Source organism: Benincasa hispida, chromosome 11 (assembly GCF_027475165.1).
Source record: "Benincasa hispida cultivar pf3 chromosome 11, pf3_genome.v1.1, whole genome shotgun sequence".
NCBI classification, from domain to species: Eukaryota; Viridiplantae; Streptophyta; class Magnoliopsida; order Cucurbitales; family Cucurbitaceae; genus Benincasa; species Benincasa hispida.
This window is the reverse complement of record NC_143488.1, coordinates 84,976,867-84,999,277: the sequence shown is the minus strand read 5'-3', so window position 1 is coordinate 84,999,277 and position 22,411 is coordinate 84,976,867. Positions and strand designations below refer to the sequence as shown.

Below are 22,411 nucleotides of genomic sequence, written 5' to 3'. Positions count from 1 at the left end.
TAATTTTTCTAGTGTTTAATTTCATTTTAAAAAAATTAAAGTGTTTGACAACCACTCAAAATAGTTTTTGAAACACTTTCAAAATGTATTTTAAACGGTTTTTATAAAAAAAGTTTAATTGAAAATTACTTTTCTGGAAAATATTTTTTCCTCTAGTCAATCCAAACAGATCCTTAATCTTATAGTTTCGTTTAACTAAGTTGGGTTCTTCTTCAAAACCATCTTGGTTATGGTGATTAGTATACTTTCTAGTATTATCAAGATGATAATTCTATGATCTTTCAAAAAAAAAAAAAAAAAAAGTCGTTAATTGGGTTGGTAACAAATTTGAAGTCTTCTATATTAATATCCACTCATTTGGATTGACTTGAGAAAAAAAAAAATTAAAAAAAAAAAACTCATTTTTATTTAAATTTTTTTGATAAAAAATGATGAAAATACACACGAAAAACTATTCCAAGGGATTGCCAAACACTCCAATTTCTTCCCAAATGACTTTTTGTAAAATTAAACACTTGAAAATGTATTATTCCAAATACACCTATAATCTTCTACCTCAATCAAAAATTAAATCTTATTTTAAATCCATTTCAAAACTCGATATCACAAAGAAGAAATTTACGTTTATAAATATGGAATTGTACGTTAAAATCTCTCGAAGTAGATTAGTTTATATCCAAATATGAACAATGTGATTAATTAACCACTTATAACTCAAAATCAAACCTTCACTAATAATCTAAGGGACTAAGTTTAACTAGAGAAATGTTAGTGAACAGTTAGAGATAACATGTACCAAACCTTTGATGTGAAGGAAGGTTAGAGATAACATGTATCAAATCTTTGATGTGAAGGATAGACTATGGTCTATGAGGTCTTCAAGACCAAAAGAGAAATATGTTACTTTCAAAGGTCTATATCTAAAATCATGGAGTTAATAATAAACATATGGAGAAGGGACTGTAAGGATTAAGGTGTGTTGATGTTATTACAATAATGTTGGTTACACAGACAACTCGACGCCATTTTTATGAGTTTTCATCATCCTCTTGTGTGTCATCCGATGTTAGAAGATGGCCAAGGGCAACTTTCGCCTTCTTCGGTTTTGGCAAGGCTTCCTCACCAGCAGCCCCATCAATCTTCCTCTTTGATTGTTCGTCCCCCTGGTCTTCTTCATTGCTCTGCCTCTTTGGCTGCTCAACTGCCAAATCTTCTTCATTTTCAGTTTCGTTCGCCTTTGCAGTGGGTGCCTCATCTTCTCCCAACACTGTTGGCTGCGAATGAGTTGTCCCAACTTTCCCTTTATCTTTGAGTTCTCCTTTCTTAGATGTTTTTTCCTGTTCTTCCAAGAACAAGCGGATTTCTTCATTGCTAGCCAAATCAAGAGGGGTTTGTCCTGCCTTTGTTCTAGCACTCAAGCTTGCACCTTTCTTTGCTAAGTACTTAACAAGCTCCAAATGTGAACATTGCACGGCATAGTGCAGTGGGGTCATACCCTTTCGAGTAGAAGCTTTAACCGATCCACCACATGAGATCAAAGTACGAACTACTTCTAAATGTCCCTTCTGAGATGCAAAATGTATTGCAGCCATATCATCCATGGCAGCAGCACCAACATCGGCCTTGTTCTTGCATAGATAATTTATAACTTCTGCTTGTCCAGACCATGCTGCCAAATGCAGTCTATATTTCAAAGTTTGCTAGAGTGAAGGAAACACAGTCGAAGGGCTGGGATGCTAGAATTAGTGTATTGGCAAAAAAAAGTAACAAGACTAAAGTGAGAGCTAGCTCTTCATGACATTGAAAAGATAAGAGCCACTTAATAACCTGTTGAGCGTAATATATTGTGATAAAAGTTTAAAGCATAAGGTAAAGAGGACTTTCAAGAACTTGAATACAACCTTTAACTGAGATAGTAAAAGGCGTGGGACAGGAGGATTGAGCGAGCATCTCTGTTATGCTTTATACTCTGTTATGTTATGATATAAAGCGGCATTAATACACCAGGAACCCTGCTCAAGCAGAAACTCTACAAGCAGGGTTTCTTGGAAAAGAAATTGAGAATATTGCATTTTTACTCCTTACAATTTTAACATTAAATTTTCAATTTCATCCAGTCAATCCTTAAACTTGAGTAAGTGCAACCACCAAAGCGTTCAATTTCGAAGTACAAAAATGCTCAAACTCAACCATGAAAATGCCCGAACCAAGCCACAGAATCAAACTGGTAAAAAAGACTCCAAATTCAACAATGAAATGCAAACCCGTCTGAAAAGCATCCAAACAGGTGCGGTATACCTAGTACCCACAAAAATAGTCATGTACATGTAGAGTTTTTTGCAAAATATTAGAAGAGTAAGTTGTCTCATAATGCAAAAGTTCAAGAAAGTGATGGACTCCAAGCATTATAAAAGGAGCCTATGGTTTCAAGTTGTTTGAGTTAGAAGCATTTTATGCTTGGGTGTGCTAACTCTAGTTAAATTCCCTCTTTTTTTTTTCAGTTTGAGAGTGGGGAAAAGGGGGTTTGACTCGTACAAAAGTTTTGAGAGAGTGTTCTTCTAGTTGGAGGAGAGAATTCATTGTGGCTATAATAATTTTTCACATAGTGAATTTCAATCTTGTGAGCCTTGGTTTTTTCGGATTTGGAGTTTTCTACATAAATTCTTGTGTATCTTACTTTGTTTTCTTTTAATTTCTCTGCTATTTTCAGTTTGTTCTTGCAGTAGAAATGGGAGAATTTTCCAACAGTACAGCCCTAAGAACACTTGTAGTAAGCTAAAACTTGTTAAAAAAAAAAGTTGAAAAATTAAACTCATTATGGGCAAGCGTTGCCCTCCTTCAATATAGAGTTTAATTTGATGAAACTACAAGTTGAAATGTTAAAATTAACTCCCCAAGCTAAATACAAGGTAAGAAAATGAAAATTTCCCAAAGAACTAGTTTTAAGTAGCATCACAACGTCTTGCTTGTGCTTCATGGCAGTGGCAGGTATATTGGGGAAAATTTTCCTTCATTTATTTAGTAAATAGTCAATAAAAGGTGTCCTGACTAGCTGTTCAGATCATTCAGGATTACTCCAAGATTTCTGCTCGTTAGTTTGCAAGCAGCCATATAATTCCTAGTTTTCTAGTCTTTAGAATTAATGTCCTAACATGCTTTTACATGGTAAGCTATCAAACAATAGGAGAAGCAATGCACCCATTCCCTCCCTTTATGATATAATGAGCTGACGAGCTAATCTATCAACAGGAAAAGGAATATTGTATGATGAGATACAGTGTTGTAGAGCAACAGCAAAATTCAAAGACAGCCAGTTATCCAATATTTTTAGAATGTTTTGTATGACCTGTTTATCCACTCTTGACAGTTTAGATATTATCCACTCCCCCTACTACTTCAGAAGCATAGATTTGATAATAGCCGTGAGGCAAAAGTCCAACCAAAGTCTCACAATGAAAGCTTGATAATCACCCGACATGAAACAAACTAAAAGTTATAAGACTCTTCTCATTAAGTCAGTGACAGGCTTGAAAAAGAACTTTTACTAAGGAAATTTTTTTAAATGAAAGATAACAGTTACATATTGGTTTCTCTTCCTTCGTAGATAAAAAGTAATGGTGCAACTTTACTTCATCGACAACTCCAGTTTCATCAAAATACATGGATGCAAGATGTCTTTTGAATTTAATGAATGTACTCAAACTCTCTCATCAAATGACTCTAATTATGTGATAAAGTCACAAAATTCAATTCAATCACTAATCACCATGCAGCATTAGATTGGTTTAGATTGTTTGATTCATTTACCCTAAAATTTATTATCCCAAAAAAAAAAAAAAACAGTAATAGCCATCTTATTTTCCAAAAATTATTGAAGGATACAAGACTTAAAAATAAGAACTTCGGTGCATAATAATATATCCTCATATTAAGATATCAAAGAAATTAATCTACTTGGATTTGTTCGGTTGATTCAACCTAGAAACAACATTACGAAGCTACTTAAACCAATCTAACTTGAGCAACTTCAATTTAATTGAACTCAAACTGAATCAAACAAAGCTATAATTGAACATATCTCAAGGATTTGAGTTAAGCAGCACGAAGGGCATGATGATTCGCACAAAATTCTAAAAATAATTGAGTCTGGAAATAACAATTAACCAAAGCTATAATCGAACATATCTCAAGGATTTGAGTTAAGCAGCACGAAGGGCATGATGATTCGCACAAAATTCTAAAAATAATTGAGTCTGGAAATAACAATTAACAGGATGAAACATAAGGATACGGAGTCCGGGAGTGCTTATCTCTGGAATTGACAGACGAAGGGTTAGATGCCAAAATTGAAATGACGGAACTCAAGTCGCCGTTTCTAGCGGCGGCGTGAAGTTGATCGTCACCGCCGGTGGCTCCGCTCCTTCTTTGAGGCCTTCCCATTTTACGGTTGTTCACCTTTCAAGCTTCCGAGAGTGAAAATGGAGGAGCTGACAGCTCAGAAGGAAGAAGAACCATTGGACCTTTGAGACCAAAACTTTGTGGGCTTTCTCGAGACGGGTCTCTTAGGGCATTGTCCATGGACTTTGATTATCTCTGCCTGAATTATTAAGCCCATTTTCAAAATTTTATTACACCATTTTGAGGGTAATTAAATTGAGTAACACTTTTAGAAATAATAATTAGATGTATAACAATATTTTAAAAGAATTGTAAATATAACAAAATATATTACTTTATTGGTGATAGACTCCTACCAGTAATAAAGGTCTATCACTTAGAGACTCCTACTAACGATATGGTTTATCATAATCTAAATTTTATTATATGTGCAAATTATTTTACATGGTGCATTATTTATCGATACTTTATGTTTGCTTGCTATATTTGCAATTGTCCTTAATTTTAATCATAACAAGTAGTAAAAAATGCTTTGTACAAGTTTGTGTAGATATAATATCTTAGGCAAATAACCCGTATGGAATATGGAGATGTGAATCTTTGATCTCGACGGGAGGAGTACATATTAATAATGTACTTATTTTCACAAATTATTAGCAAATCACGACATGATTCAACCTAACAATCACTTTTTCACTTTCTAACTTATTAAAAATGTATGAGTGTCAAGCTAATCTCGTGAGAGTTGCCCCACCACGTTGACAACATTTGAAACCCAGAGAAAAAAGGCACCCTCGGGAAGAGATCCCCAACTGTCAAAAGTATGGTCAGTCTACCTTGTCCTTCGACGTTGAGATCTGGTGCCACGAACCAACCTTCTATGAGATTGGAGGAGTATTCCCTTCTGAAACGGATGAAATTGATTTCAACCTCTACAGTTATGTCTCTTGCTGAAAGGTTCTCTATATTCTTGTGTAAGAATGTTCTAATTCTTTGTTTGAATGGTCCTCTAATCAACATGTACCATTCATCATCATTTATTTCTAAATAATTTAGGTTTCATTTGATAACAAATTTTGATTTTTGAAAATTGTATTTATTTTTTCATAATTGTGCTTAGTGGGTGTTTGGGCCATCAACTTCGAATTAGTGGAGTGAATTCTTATAACCCACTCCATGTTTGAGGCTCCAGTTGTAACATTGGTGTTTTTCAACTATTATAACCTACAATTAACTACATTACTACTATTTTAAATTTATCTATGCTCCAATGTTTACTATTTGTTTATCATCCTCTTTTTCCCTCTTTATTATAATGTTCATTATTTTTTAACCAGACTAAAATAATATGCATTTCAAATACAAATTATTATAACTCACAGATTATAATAATCATTGATTATAATAACTAATTCAATATCTCAAATACTTCCTAAAGATAATTTAGAAATCAACATTTGTATATTTTTAATGTATTTAGATTTTGAAGTGCAGAACTATTACATTAAAAATGATAACAACTTAGATAAATGTAGCAATCCTTGTTATAAATTCCTTTCCTTTTGTTAAATTAAAATATTTATGATATATTATATTAAAAACTACATAATATTGTAAAATAATAATTATACAGAATTTATAACATAAAACACATGTTCATAAAATTAAATAATAATAATTAAAGATTGAACACAATGTTTATTGGTAAGTAGATGTATTTTTATGGGTTATAAACATATTATCGAATACGTTTTAAATAATTAATGCTAATTTCAAAATCTACTCCAAATGACATATTTGAAGAATATTGAAAACATAAATATATAAACTTTGTTTTTCCATGGATTCACTTGTGTCTTCATTCACTTGAAAGGTAATTTTCTAGAATAAATTGCAACGAGTGACAAAATTTTGCCATATTTATAAATGTCACATAAATATATCATTTATAAATATGATAATTTTACAATTTTCTAATCATTATTGATAGACTATTTTAGTTGTTTATCACTAATTGATTATTAGTATGGATATTATTGATAGGTCATTAATATGTTCATGGGTGCTTTTTTTAACTCTTTTCTAAATTTTTTTATAAACAACTATTTCTAAAATTTTTTTATAAGCAACTATTTCTAATTTTTTTTAACTCTAGAAAATTATTTTAAAAAATTATTATTAACACAAAAAAAATTGTTTTCTCACAACCTTCCAAATTTTAAACCATCTAATTGGTTAGGCTCTCGGTTTTTTTATTGAATAGGTCTCCAAGTATCTAATTTGCTATTTAAATGATCTGAAACCTATTAGATTTTGGGGATTTTTAAATATAGGAAAATGAACATATTTATAAACATAATAAAATTTTACTGTCTGTGATAGATCACGATAGACTACTATCTATGTCTATCTGTATCACGATAGACACAGATAGTAATCTATCAAGGTATATTACGGTATATCGTAAATAAACTGTGATATTTTTCTATTATTGTAAATATTTTTCACAGTTTCGTCATTTGAAATAATTTTTTTCAAGTTTTTTAGAAGGAAATTGAAAATTATAGAACCTATTAGATAAATAAAATTGAAAGTTTAGTATTTTATTAAAAGATTCTCCTATTCAACGCAGTTTTAAAAATTTAAGGATGAAAATTATAATTAACCAATATTTACCACTCAACATATATTAAAGTATTGTTTCAAATATAGAAAAAATGAGTCAACTTATTTATCAATATCACAAAATGTACTAATAGATAGTGATAGATAGTGACATTTTACTATATTTAAAAATATTTCAAATGATTTTATCATTTAAAATAATATCCAAATATATCAATCTGTTACAATTTTTTTAAGGAAATAATACATTTTTTGTTCTAGTTTTTTGCTCTAGTTTCTATTTAGTTCTTAGATTTCAAAAGTTATACATTTAGTCTTTAAGTTTTGAGTTTTATTTCAATTTAGTCTCTAAGTTTCAAAATGTTACAATTTTACCCTTGAGACTTGAATTTTGTTTTATTTTGGTCCATGAATTTCAAGATTTTACATTTTTAACCTCAATTTTCATTAAATACTTAATTTCAATAATTAACATCAATTTCTATTAATATTTAGAAACAATTAGAAATAAAATTTTAAAAGTGATAAAAATAGTGAAACTTAATTAATTATAATTCTTTTCAGGATTTTTAATTTATTAACATAAATTAACTCCAAAAGACAGAAAGTGAATATTTAATGAAAAATTGAGGTTAAAAGTATAAACCTAGAGACATTGGAACCAAATTGAAAAAAAATTCAAATGTTAATGGTAAAATTGTAGTATTTTGAAACTTATGGGCTAAATTAAAATCAAATTTAAAACTTAATGACTAAATGTATAACATTTTGAAACATCGGAATTAAATAGAAACTAGACCCAACATCTAAGAAGAAAAAAAATAATATATATATATATATATAGATCCTAACATAAGATGTTGGATATGCCATGATATATGTATCAAAAGTATCCAATTTTATAACTTCCAAACATAAAATTTTGGATCCATAAAGTGTAACCAAGTCTATGTTGTTGGCTTCCCTGATGTAATTTTATTTATTTAATTAAGATGATATATTTTGTATGAATATTATCCCAGAAATAGAAAAGAAAAGGAAAAAAAGGGTTAAATTTGTTGAAGTGGAATTCCATCTAAAAATGCTTTGAAAAGCACCAAAGATCTCTTGGGTTGAGTTTCTGGAGCCAAGTGAGAAGCACCTCTTATGCTTGCAAATGATAGAAACTTGCCATACACTTCACTCCATCCACCAACCTATATATAATAATAAAATCATACTCATTATAATTCAATACCAAAATCAAATATTTAATACTCATCCTTATTCCTTTCTTAATTTTAGAGAAATTAATTATTTTGTAAATAATGCAAATATTTATGCTTTGGAAAAAGAATGGTTGAAAAAGATTAAAAAAAAAAAAATCTATTTCTCAATTTTTTTTAAAAAAACAGAGAAATAATGCATAATTATTTATAAATATAATCAAATAAGCTTTAACTGACCTGATTATCCACAAGCCAAACTTTATAAGGCATAGTTGTATTTAGATCCAATGACTTTGCTAACGAATTTACCAATGTTCTAGTTCCAGTAAATGGGATGACTGAATCTTGATCGCCACTGCATGTAAACAGTATATTAATAAGCTTTTTAAATTTACTTTAACTTATCAATTTTAAATATTGTATTTAGTGATAATTTAACACGATATGTCAAAGTAGATAGTTATGACGGTAGAACTTCAATAATATTATTTCCTCTCTAATTAATATTATACTTGTTAAGGTGTCTTGGATTAACTTCTCTCTCTAATTAATATAGCACTTGTTAAGTTATCTTGTATAAACTTCTAAATTCGGAAGTGACAAAGTATCAGAATATAATAAAATATTTAATAAAAAAATATTTTTTTAAATGTTTTTAAGTTTGTTTTTTGAATATATAATTGGTAGCACATTTAAAATTTAAAACGTGGTAACAATATTTTTCATCCAAGTACTAAATAATAGGAGAAATCAATACTATGTTTAAGAGTTTCAAATTTTTTAAAGTTTCGTGGTATTTTTTTAGACAAATCAATATCAATAGGTTTTATCTCAGGTTTAAGATATTGATCTTAACAAAAATATTGAGATTTTAATTTTACGGAAATTTCGATGAGAATTGATTCTGATGGATATTTCTTAAAAAATTATAAAAAAAAATTCAAAAAAATAAATTTAAATTAATAAACAAATATTTTATTATTTCTGAACAAATTAATATGTCTATTATTTATATTATATTTATACTAGTGGTGTTTTGATGATTATCTTTTGTATTTTGTGGAGTTTTCTACGATATAATGAAAATATCAATTAAGCTTTAATGTCGATGTCGAACTCACGAAAATGTAGAAATATCGATAGAAATTTCGTCGAATATTTAATAGTTTGATTCCATCCAAAAAATAACTATAACATATTTTTGAAAGTTTAAAATTATTATTAATTTCAAAAAGTTATAAGATATTTTTGAAATAAATTACAAAGCTGAGTGTGTTTACCTGTAAACCAAGACCCGAATTTGAGACTTGACGAGTGAGCCTACGACACCAATCGTTGGTATAAGCACATTCTTCATATCATAATGCCAATATCTGCAGATCGTGATTTAATTAATTAATCTTTTAAGTCCCGTACGATAACTATTTTATTTTTTGAAAATTAAGTCTATAAACACTATTTCCACTTTTAGATTTCTTTTTTTACTATCTACTTTCCATCAATTATTTAAAAAATCGTCAAATTCTGAAAACTAAAAAATGGCTTTCAAAAAATTATTTTTTTTAGAAAGAATTCAACAATTGTACTTAAGAAAGATATAAAGACTTAATTTTAAAAAACAAAAAACAAAAAAGAAAATGATTACCAAAACGAGACTTTAATTTTTGTTTTGTTAGGTAATTGAAGGATTAATACATTTACTTACGTATTGTTGACGCACAGAGTCCATTGATTAACTCCGACGAGTTTGGCGTGGAGAGCTTTCTGCACATCCTTTCTGTTTAAATATTTTGCTACATTTTCTTGTGAACAAATATCTCTATCAATGCCATTTTTTTCCTGTCACACCCTCAACAATATACCAATTATATTAACAATTTGTTAATATCAAAATAACAAAGACACAAGTAATATAATATCGCACCGAATTAAGAGGAAATGAAAAGGCTTAGTTTTTGTCTCTTAACTCGTCTTTAGGTTAAATGGTAAATTTGAACATTCAATTTTTAAATGGTGTTTTAGGTTTTGGTTATTTAAGATGTCAAATCTATGTTTACTCTTTGAATTTATCGAATCGAGTTTAAGGGTTGTTTGGCCCAAAGGAAAAATTCTTAGGTGCATCCCGAGCAACATATATCTTTGTGTATTCCATCGAATTATCCAATCATATTCAATCGTATAGTAAATTCTTTTCTATACTGAAATATTTTAATTCTTTTTGTGTATTTGTGATGAGAGTGAAATGCATAGAAGTAGGTGCATCCAAGTATTACTCCACCCAAAGAGTTTGAATTGGGTGGAGGGAGTTGTGAACTTCACTCATTATTTGGTCAAAAAGTCAACAAGTCCATTATTTTAAAAAAAAATCAAATTTATGCATTATTAACTCATTATATTGTAAGCCTTACGACTTCGTAAACTCCCCAGTTACTACTTTCTTGACTTTACAATTACTAAAAAAATAAATAATCTGGTCTCTATTTAAACTTAAGGTTAGTTTAATCTTTTTTTGACTTAAATGCTAAACTCGTGCCCCATATATGTTCTCTCATGACTTATGTTTACTTTACTTTCAAATAGATCACGAACTTCTAATAAGATTGTGTTTAGTTAGTCTAAATATTTTTAATTGATTTTAATAAATTTTTAAACTTTTAATTTTTTGTCTGATGAGTTTATGTCGTTTTATTTTGTAAGGATATGTTTTGGAGTAATTTTGAAATAATTAAAGTTCATTTTTGTCATGTTTGAAATTATCCTCAAATATTTTTAATCATTCAAATTAAATTGATTAGTTTTATACTTTTTAACACATTTTTCATACCATCAAAATTGATTTTGAATGATTAAAGAAACACTTAATATATATTAAAAAAAAGTAATTTTAAGAATAAAAAATTATACTTTTGATCCTTGAAATTTTAGCTGATAGCATTTTAGTCTATGAGTTTTCTAATTTGACATTTTAACCTCTAAAGTTTGAAAACTAGTTCTTTTTAGTCCCAATAGTTATTACTTTTTATCCTTCTGTTAATGTACGAGTACTTTTCATATTTAAATTAACGTTTTTTTAATACAACAAGCCAGATGTGAAGATCCCAACCTCCAACCTCAAGAAAAATAATGTACGTCAATTATCAGCTCACTTGTAATAATATACTGTACAAAATTTTGAAAATTCATATGAAATTAAGGGTATGTTTAGTTGACAACTAAGATTTTTTTTTATGTTTTCAGATTCACTAAGTTCATCAAATATGTGTTTGGTAGGTCATATGGATTTTGTTTTCGAAAATTGTTTTCGAGTTCTGTGATCCAAATCGTGTAAATACTAGAAACAAAATTTTTATATTTTTAGTCTACTCATATTTTGAATTTGAAATTTTAAAATCCAAAATTATAATAAAGAAGATTAAAAAATTAACAAATATAGTATTTCATATTAAAAACTCAATTATTTTTGTTAAGTTAAAATATTTAATATATTATACGATACTATAAAATGATAATTATACAAGTTTTTAACCTAAAACAAGTTTCTAAATTACTTAGTAATACCTAACATTTTGTGAGTAACTATAGTTAGTCTTATGATTTATAGATATATTATCAAACACATTGTGAAAAATTGTTTAAATTGAAATTTAAATTCTAAATCTACAACTAAACACATTTGAAAAACATGAAATACAACTTAATTGACCATAATTTTCAAATTTTTATTTTCAGATTTCTTATCAGTACCACACTGACCCTAATTTTTCTCTAACTAGGTACTAAATTATGGTGCAATAATCTAAGGATGTGTTTCGTTTAATTTTTCAAATGTTTAATTTTGAAAATAAGTAATTTTGTAAAAAAATTGAAGTATTTGACAATCACTCAAAATGGATTTTGAAACACTCAAATATATAAAAAGGGAGTAAATAAAAAATGACCTTCTTAAAAAACATTATTTCTCTCTAATAATCATAAATTTAAAAGAGTTGAGCTAGTCTCACCTGATGGTGACTTAGAAGGTGTCGTCGAGAAGCGGATTTGATAGTGGAGTAGAAGAAAGAGGAGAGTGGATGAAGGAGAATAGCAGGCTGTGATTTGGCGGTGAGGGAACAAACGTCACCGATAACATTGTAATCATCTATGAAGTTAGATAATTGTTCGGCAACCTCGGAAAGAACGAAGGTACAATCTGGAGAAATAAAGCCTTGCAATGCCTCTTGAAAAAACCGCGAAGTGTTGCACATTGAACTCAGCAGCTTATAAGCAGAGTCTGATACGACGCCGTGTGACCACAGATATCCATCTCTTGCGTTGAAGTCATTCACCATTTCTAGAAGAGGATTTCCTATCTACATCATCCATCCCCACAGTGGTTCAAATTCAAATTTCGCTAAATTATAGATATCAAATTGAAATAAAATAACGGATAAATTCCAAAAAAATTCTCTCTAAAATATGGTAGTAGTTACAAATGTTCCCTTAAACTTTCAACTGTAAAAATTGAGTCCTCAAACTTATATAAATATTAAAATTAGACCCTATAACTTACATAACTGTATAGTTTCAAGAGCTCAATTTTTATTATTGAGGGTCCAATTTCTATCACTATAAATTTGAGGATCTAATTTTAACACTATTTGAGGGTTTAATTTTTACAATTGAAAGTTTAAGGGTATAATTGTAATTACAATAATATTTGAGAAAGATTTTTTTTTGTAATTTATCTTTAATTAAACATCTCACTAGGAAGAACTATGTATATATTATATTATATTGTAACTTTTCTACTCACTGCTATTCCTTTTAGGTTGATATTCGCTTTGGACTTAAGAATGAGGTGAGCCAGTTGTGGAACATAGTGCCCTGTTCTCATAGGAGTCAAACACGGTGCAAAATTAGCATAAATAGAAAATATTAATGTAATTAATACACATACACACATGCATCATATTTTATTTGAAAGAATAAAGGATAAAATATCATTTTAGTATCTATATTTTGAACTTTATTCAATTTTCATTCATATACTTTCTATTAAACTAATTTAGTCTCTAAAAGTTATTTTTTTTTACAAAAATTGATTAAATAATAATAATTTTTAGTTAAGAAGAAAAAATATGTGAATATATTTTCAAAATTTATGTTAAAAATGCTAGTAACAATAATGAACTGGCAGTTGAGACTAAATTTAAGATTTGTTGAAAGTAAATGGACTAAAATTGAACAAACTTTCAAGTACATGGATCAAAATGATATTTTAACCAAGAATATGTTATGTACATCGAGTTGGCATATAGGAATGTACAATTTATTCGGAGATATATTTATGTTGACATATAGCTACTGATAACTTGTAGAAATACAAGTTGTAGCCTTTTACTTAGAATAGGAGTAGATATCCAAGATATGCATGGATTATACTAAGAATTTGTGATTAATATTATACTTGCATTGAAGTACACTAAAACTCCCCCGCTGACTGCATATCATGAGTAATTTGCGCCAAAGTGTTTATTTTGCAGTTGACTGCAAAATCTGTTCGCATGCGCTGATCTTCTACCTGATGAACAAATAATTGATTGCATGCCTCAGGATCTCTGACCTTGTGTCAACGAATCTTCTGTCAAAACCTTCGAAATGTTGACCACGATAGTAGTGCTGACATCTTCACTTACCGCATCAAAGATGACGATTAATCAAAGCAAGAATTCCAACGATTGTCAGTGCATGGCTCTATAAATAGAGCCTTGACACCCATGAAGAAAATGTTCAATAATCGAGATTTTTCCCGAGAGAAACCTTAGGCTCAATACTTGTACTACAAGCAAAGAGAGAATAAAGAGTATTTTTTTGAGAACTTCCATCTCCAAACTCCACTCTGATTCATCATCGGAGCTTCATTGGAGCAAGAGTCTGAGAGGGCCTTCTCCACTCCATGCTACTATCTCATCACTAGCAGCCTTGACATACATCTATTGGAAGCAAGAAATTGCTGACAACTACTCTTTCCTTTACTTCTTTTACTCTTGCTTATTGTTGTATTGCATTTGACTTAAGAGATTATTCATTTTTTAATCAACTACTCTATTTCTATCCATATATATCATCATGTTTAGTTTCATCATTTTCTCTATCTTTACCTTTGCTTCCTTATTTACCACGAGTTACTAATCTTCATGGAGTAAGGGGGAAGGTTAATGCTATGAACTAAGTTAAACCTTTAAAGGTTAACCTTGTTTGCTTAGTGTATGGCTATTTAAATGCTTGCCTATGATCACTCATTGAGTCAAGCAACTATGACTAACTACCCGAAAGGGTAAGTAGTTGTGGATCTCACTAAGAAAAGTAAGAAGTGTTTCTAGAGATAGAAATAACCTTATGCTCAATGCAACATCACTCACGCGTCATAGAAATATGACAAGTGTGGCTGACCGCCGAGAGGTGTGTGATGAATGGATGTAGCTAGCCAGGATTAGCCTTCAAAGTTAAATTTAGGGATGCGACATTGATTTCCCCCAAACCCTACCTTCTCCATATATTTTACACACGTTAAAGCTATTGACTATCTTAATTTTCTTGGAACGAATCTTGAAGTATTCCTTGCTTGTTTAGATACTTTCATTACATAGATTTATTTAATCGCATGATTTTTAACTCTCCTTATCTTGGTTCTTGTCGCATTCACATACTTTCCAAACATTCATAGTATAAATCTCTGAGTTCAATCTCGGCTCACACCGAGAAACTTATAGTTTGTTTATACTTGACAAACTATAAGAAAACTTGTGACAAGTGCATGATTAACTACTCTGGGCAAGTAATAAGTTCAATGTTTAGACATTCCAGTGTAGTTCACAATAGAGATGCAAACATAAACACACACAACGCAATCAGTGTTTGGCACCGTTACTGGGATTTGGCAACTGATTGAGTGTTTGAATTTATGTTTTGCAGGCACATCTTGATTTCTAGGAGTATTGTAGCTTGTGCGACCAAGCGGTAAATAGTATATGAGTACAAGTACTAAACTTGAATTCAATATTGACCCTGAGATCGAGAGAACTTTTCGTTGTCGACAAAAAAAAAAAAAAACAGTAGAAGAAGGAATATAGCCAACAACAACAACAACAACTAGAATAACCAGGCTAGAGGAAATGGAGTATTCGGGCAAGGTCACCTATCCTTTTGGTCGCAGACTGCAACATTCCCATAAGGAACTATGTGGCCCCGAATTTGTATGATTTTTCACCTGGTATTATGCGACCAAACATTGACAAGAATGCAAGGTTCGAGATTAAGCTAATTATGCTTCAGATCGGGTAGTTCGGAGGGATGTAGGGTGAAGATCCTCACGGCCACCTAACAAGCTTTATAGAAGTGTGTAATACATTCTCTATTCCTGGTGTAATGCCGGAGGGAATCAGGATATCTTTTTTCCCCTACACTCTCCGCAATGAGGCCAAGAAATGTGCTTATTCCTTGGAGCCAAACGAGAACACTGCTCAACTTAACACCATGATTCAGGTTGCGACAGTAAGCTATGTACAATGTGGAGACCTCATTCTATTGAAACTTGCCCGCATGACCCTCAAACTGTTTTCTCCATCCATAACAACCTGTTTAGCAATACGTATAATCCAGATTGGAGGAATAAACCCAAATTCTCATGGGGAAGAAACCAAGAACAGTCTGGACAAAAAAATGTATATCAACAGCAAGAAAATAGAGGGCATCCACCTGGATTCAATCAACACAACTAGAGCCACCAGCATAATCATAACCGTTCTCATTATGATCACAACCAGACATCAAATTCTAACGCATCTTCATCGTTGAAGATGCTTCTAAAGGAATACATTTAGAAGAACGATGCATTGATCCATCTCAAGCTTCCTCAATTTGGAACCTAGAAGTTCAAGTAGGGAAGATCGTTAATGTTGTAAAGAATAGACAACCAGGCACCCTGCCTAGTAACACTGAGGCTCCACGTAGAAATGGTAAGGAGTAGCACCAAGCTGTGACACTGCGCAATGGAAGAACAATGACCAACCCGACAGTTGAAACTTGAGAAGCTAGACTAGAAAAACCACATACTCTAGCAAGACAAGAAATTAAAGCTCCAACCATGATAGATAGACCCAATAAATATGAATCAACTATCTCTGGATCGACTAGAAATCTTCTAACTACTTCTTCTCAACCCTCTAACCAAACTCCAAAAAATGTGAACTTTCATGATAAACACTAATTTCAAACCGCAAGTCCTAAACATTTGTTGCAGACACCTGATGCGGCCAAAGAGAAAAACCAAGCAAGCAATGTCTTACAAGTGCCACCTCATTTTCCAAGCAGACTGAAAAAGAAAGATGATGTCGGCAGTTGAAGAGATTCTTGGATGTATTAAAATAGCTCTACATTAACATCCCCCTAATAGAAGCTCTCAAACAAATGTCGAGCTATGTGAAGTTCCTAAAAGATATTCTATCGAATAGACGCAGGCTAGGCAAATTTGAAACCATTGTGCTGACCTGTGAGTGCAGTGCATTATTCAAGAATAACATCCCTGTGAAAATGAAGGATCCAGAAAGCTTCACTATACTCTGTTCCATTGGAGGCAAAGAAATCAACCATGCATTATGCGATTTGGACGCAAGCATTAACTTGATGTTGTTATCTATTTTCAAGAAGTTAGGGATTGATGAGGAGGCCCATCACAGTAACCTTGCAGCTTGCCGATAGATTAATAACACACCTTGAGGGGAAGATTAAGGACATGCTCGTTCAAGTTTACAAATTTATCTTCCCTACCGATTTTATTATCTTGGGACACCCATTCCTGTCCATAAGGCGCATATTGATAGACGTGCAAAAAGGAGAAATGACCATCCGAGTTGGTGATCAACAAGTTAAATTCAATGTGTTTAACACATTAAAGTACCCAGATGAACTGGAAACATGTCAATGCATCAATGATGTGGGAGTTGATTATTGGGAAGTTTTGAAAGAGGAATTGGAAGAAGAAGAAGAAAATGACTTGGTTATGAAGGAAGTCTATGCTATGATGAAATCAGACTCTAGTTTTGAATATCTGAATCTGAATGAAAAAGATGGGAGCAATGTTTTCAAGGTCAATGGTCACGGAGGCTATGTGGACCATGGCAAGGGAACCATTGACCCAGACGGGCAAGATTGATCACTCATGTAGAAGAATTCCTGCGACGACTTCACTCCAACCTTTCCAAGGATGTCTTCTTTCAGTTTTTAACGCTTTCTTAGTTAACTTCTTGATTTGATTTATTTGATTCTTGTTGTTCGAACTTCTACTTCTTGACTTTCTGACTTGGATATGTTTGAATTGGAATTCCTGTCTGATGCGATAAACATCGTTTAAATGCGATAAACAAAAAGAAAAATGAATGATGTGCCCATATTATTATGCGATAATTAAAATCAATCCAACTCGACGCATGAAACATGTAGGGTCTCTGTCGATTTGTATCTCGAGGCAATTAAGTGTGCTGTCTAACGAAACATCCTTTCATCTGACCCACATTTAATGAAATGTCATTAGATGACGTCATTACCTTCAACGTTTACGATTCCTGATCTTAAACCCTTATAAAACCCTCGTCCATTCCCATTCATTCATTTATCATTTAAACTAGATCCTTTAAGCCCTAAAACTCTAAGTATTTAAGTTTTCTACCTTCCTTGTTGGAACCCATGACTTCCCAGAGCATAAACACCCAAAACTCTACCTCTGAGGGCGTTGGAAGCCTTTCTCAACAACCAACTGCCTCTGCTCTACCGATTTCAACAACCATTTCCGTTCGAGAAACTGCTTATCTTGCTGTAAGTCGGCAAGCTCAAGCCCAACCAAAGCCAACACTACCACCACTCTCTTGTCCCAAATCCATAATCCGTAAACCCACTTCCTCTCAGACCATTTCGACATCATCACACAACCATGAGGGATAGCGTAAGGAGAATGTCCCTTCCACAATCCTGAACTTGTCACGCGCCAACACTTCCATCTGAAAGTGAACTTAAGAAGAAAGACAAAAAGAAAGTGTTTGACAGTGTCTCACCATCGAAAAGGATGGTGGCTTGGTGGAAGTTGGGGTAGTTAATCAGCCAGAAAGAAGAGAACACCAGGGTAAAGTAGTGGTGATACCATCGCAAGGGTCAGCACTTGCGGCCAAGGATCCTAAAGGGAAAGTGTCAGCAGACCCTGATGATGGACCCATCAAGTCGGTGGTGGAAAAATTGGCTGCAAAGAAGAAGCAAGAAAAAAAAGAAGACAAAGAAAGGGAAGGAAAAGAAAGTAGAGGAAAAAGGAGGAGAAGAAAAAAAAAGAAAGCAAGAAATGAGGTTGAGAAAAGAAGAAAAGAATCGGTGCAAGGCCGAGTGTCAAATTGTTGAGGAGCAGTCCACCACCTTAGGGTGGAAGAACCGTTGGCGATGAAGTCTATTGATCTAACGTCGCAAGTTGAAGTTGAACTCCCACAAGAAAGAATGGCTGCATATGAGGCCCAACCAAGGGATGCAGAAGATGAGGATGATGTGCATGTACCTCTCATTCAACGGTTAGGAAGAAGAAAAGGTTGCTGAGCCCAAGGTAGATGGACAAATGATCGGTCCTGAGTTCACCACAATTGGGTCTTCTGTGAACCTAGCTCATGCGTGGATAGCTGAGCGCATAAAATGGGAAAAACAGGAGGGAAAAAAGGAGAAAAAGAGAAAGACGGAGATGATGGAAAAGGCCCGCCTAATTGTCACATCTGGTGATCTGACAAGGAAGCTACACCATGAGGAAGTCCATCGTAACAATGCGGCGGTAGAAGAAGAAATGCGGAAAAAGAAAGAAGAAGAAAGCGCATTGAGACAAAAACCAAAGAGTTTGTGCGAGAGATGGAAGAGGAAGAAGAGGAAGAGAGAAAAAGAAAAGAAGAAAAAGAGGTGCATAGGAAGGAGAAAAGCATGCGTCGAAAGAAGGAAAAGAGAATTGAAGGAGAGTAGTGAGAGAAAGAAAAGAAGGCAAAGGAGAAGAAGAAGCAAAAAGATGAGCGCATAATTATTGAACGCCCAAGAGACTCAAAGGCCCAGGAAAAGGGCAAAGAGAAGATGGATGAGTCGTCTCCTAAAAACGAAGCATCAAAGAAGAAGAAGAAGGAAGGCGATGATATGTTGTTGGAAATGGGGTTTTTCTCTGGGCGATCACCACTACTCGACTACATCACCAACATCATCGAAAAGTTGGGATGGGAGGACTTCTGCCAGAGTTCTTCCATCATTATGCCTAACGTTATGCATGCCTTTTACCAGGATAGCCTACACGAGAAGAACTATATGGTGACAGTGTTTGGTCACTATGTGCCCTTGAGCGTTGATGAGAAACTTATAGTTTGTTATACTTGGCGAACTATACGAAAACTATAAGAGAACTTAACTACTTTGGGCGCATAATAAGTTCAATGCATAAATATTCCAATGTAGTTCACAGTAGAGATGCATAATATAATACTCCAGGTTATCGAGGACAAATCTACATGCGATTCTCGTTCAACAATAGGTAACCCCACATTAGCTTAGATATAAGAGAAAAACATTCATATGGTATGCTCCAATAGTATGAAGCTTTTTTGGTGAAATAAAGAAAGAAAACTATGAGAACTTATGTCTAATATGGACAGTATCATACTATTGTAGAAATATTTAGAGGAACGTTGTCCTTAACAAATAATAAAAGGGCAATCAATTAAGACAAGGATACAAACTTTAATGAAGATGATGAAAGCATAGGCAGTAACTTAAATAATAGAGAAAAATGAAATACCTCCATAACTCTCTCCTGTAATGTAAAAATCTCTGTTCTTGTACTCTGGAAATTTGTCGAACCAATGCTGAAGAAATAGCAGATTGTCTCGTGCTAATTGCCAAAATCACACCAATCCCAAATTTCACATTATTATATGTCACATAATTTCAGAATTTTCTTTTATTTAATTAATAATATAATTTTAAAAAATGATATAATAGAGAGAGTGAAAAAAACCTGTAATTTCATCGTTAATTTTGGAGTAGAATGATTTATTAGCAGAATACGAGAATCCAACACCTGCTGGTGACTCCACGTATAACATGTTTGCTTCTGAACAAGACCAAGAACACTATTTAACTAATAAAATGTTTTATTTCTTATTTTCAAACTCAACAATTCAATCGTTTCTTCCTATAAGAACTTTTTTTTTTCAATAAAATGATCTTTATTATCTTTCTTTTTTAATTTGACAATATATGGGGCGGGGGATCAAACCTCTAAGCTTAATGTCGATAGGACAAAATTGCAAGTAAAGAATTGAGCCTTTGATTATAGGGGAATAAGTTTTTTTTTTTTTTTTTTTTTTAAAAAAAAATAAATGTGAGAATTCGAATATCTAATCTCTTAATTGAAGATATACCAGTTGCATTATTTATAATTAAGTTAACAAAAAAAAAAAAAAAAACAATATCTTAATCTTTAGCTATGCTTATTCTCATTGGGTACTAATTCATTAACATATTAAATGAAAACAAACAATTTCATGCTTGGAAATATTTTTGTGTAATAGCAATTAAAAAAAAAAATACTTGATGTATTTTGAGTTACATCTATGTTTATGTAACTCACTCAAATGTCTAATCACAAGTTGTCATGTGACAAACTTTTTTTTTTACAATAAGATATATATATTTTTCATAATAAAAGTAGAAAGATGCATAGAAATATATTTAGTCTTATCTACACTCAAATACGTACTCTTTTTTTAATATGCGATGTCCCTACTAAAAATCCTAAAAACAAAAGTAATTAAAAAGGGTAAGATATCTGACCTATGTTCCAACTGTAGTCATTCTTCACCAGAATTTCTCCATTAATTTTAAAGGGTCCATGTTCTATGAAAGCTCCAGCTCCAATAGAAGAACACCCAGGACCTACCAATTACAAGAAAATTCAAATTATTTAATTAAGCCGTCGAATATGGATTCAAAAATCTACACGTTCCATAATAATCTCATATATAAATTTGAGATACTTCCTTTCAAATACATCCAACCATGAAAAACAACCATCATATCGTGACAGCCTGATCGAATAATTTCTAATCCAAAAAAAAAAAAAAAAAAAAAGGAATTTACCTCCATTTAGCCACAAGACAAGAGGCTTAGAAGCAGGCTGGGTTTGTGCTTCAACAAAGTAATAAAACAGAGCCCTCCCCTGTTTCTCATCAATGGTAACATACCCACCAAATTGCTTGAAATTGGCATTAGTATCACTTGGTTGGCTTGGCAAGCTACTGATTTCATCTTCTAAGGGAAAGCCCACTACTACCCTTGACAATAATACTATTACCATATGAATTAAAACCAAACTCACTACATTAAGCTTCTTCTCATCCATTTTCTTTTCTTTCTTTTCTTTTTTTTTTTTTTCCCTCTTAGATTTGCCAATTGATCATTCTCATCTCTTTCTCTATATATATGTGTGTTAGAAGAACATTTGGGTAGAATAGAGAAAATTGGGGAATAATGATGGTGATTTTTGAGTCCTCACATGGGCCAACACCTAGTTGAAAGACTTTTCAAAGGATCAATTATTATTTTTCATGTGTCTTTTTTAGCTCCTTAGCAAAGAAAGAAAGATATTTATTAGTGGAGTAGGCAATGATATTGTCATATTGGGTTGAGGAAAAGTTAACCAAATATGTGAGCCTACTTTTGAATAGTCATCGAAAGGAAAATCGCTAGTGTGTATATGGTTTTTATGCTTTGTTTTCCGCCCCAAATGTTGATGGAGGTTTTTTTTTTATGGACTTTTAGGGTGCATTTCGGATTTCGGATTATATTTATTCTATTTCGTCTATCAAAGTGTTCCATCACAAGTTGTCACGTGGTAATTTTTTTGGATTGAAAGGGATAAATGGAGATGGTGCAGCCTCGACTCTAATCAAATATTACTCAGATATATACTTTATTCCTACTCTCTCCCACGTTTTTTCTTTCTATTTACATTTTAATCTTTTGATGGGTAGTAAGTGATTTCTATGGTAAAGAATAATTTTCATGCTCAAACATGCCCATCATGTTTACATATGCTTGAATATCATATCCTAGATAGACCATGAAATCAATATATTATA

General features: G+C 31.9%; 2 protein-coding genes across 2 annotated transcripts; both read right to left on the bottom strand.

Moving 5' to 3' along the window:
• Nucleotides 1–868: 868 nt before the first annotated feature.
• On the bottom strand, nt 869–5,297 carry LOC120091020 (Ankyrin repeat family protein). The gene is made up of 3 exons (XM_039048806.2): nt 5,235–5,297; nt 4,292–4,597; nt 869–1,683 (listed from the first exon to the last, which is right to left on the bottom strand). Exons 2-3 carry the CDS (start codon nt 4,438–4,440, stop codon nt 1,029–1,031), a joined length of 804 nt encoding a protein of 267 aa, XP_038904734.1. The 5' UTR covers nt 4,441–4,597; nt 5,235–5,297; the 3' UTR covers nt 869–1,028.
• A 2,533-nt stretch (nt 5,298–7,830) lies between these two features.
• On the bottom strand, nt 7,831–21,720 carry LOC120091283 (serine carboxypeptidase-like 45). The gene is made up of 10 exons (XM_039049246.2): nt 21,411–21,720; nt 21,105–21,206; nt 20,287–20,382; nt 20,068–20,160; nt 13,024–13,094; nt 12,233–12,580; nt 9,937–10,070; nt 9,512–9,604; nt 8,469–8,586; nt 7,831–8,219 (listed from the first exon to the last, which is right to left on the bottom strand). Exons 1-10 carry the CDS (start codon nt 21,670–21,672, stop codon nt 8,073–8,075), a joined length of 1,464 nt encoding a protein of 487 aa, XP_038905174.2. The 5' UTR covers nt 21,673–21,720; the 3' UTR covers nt 7,831–8,072.
• Nucleotides 21,721–22,411: the final 691 nt, after the last annotated feature.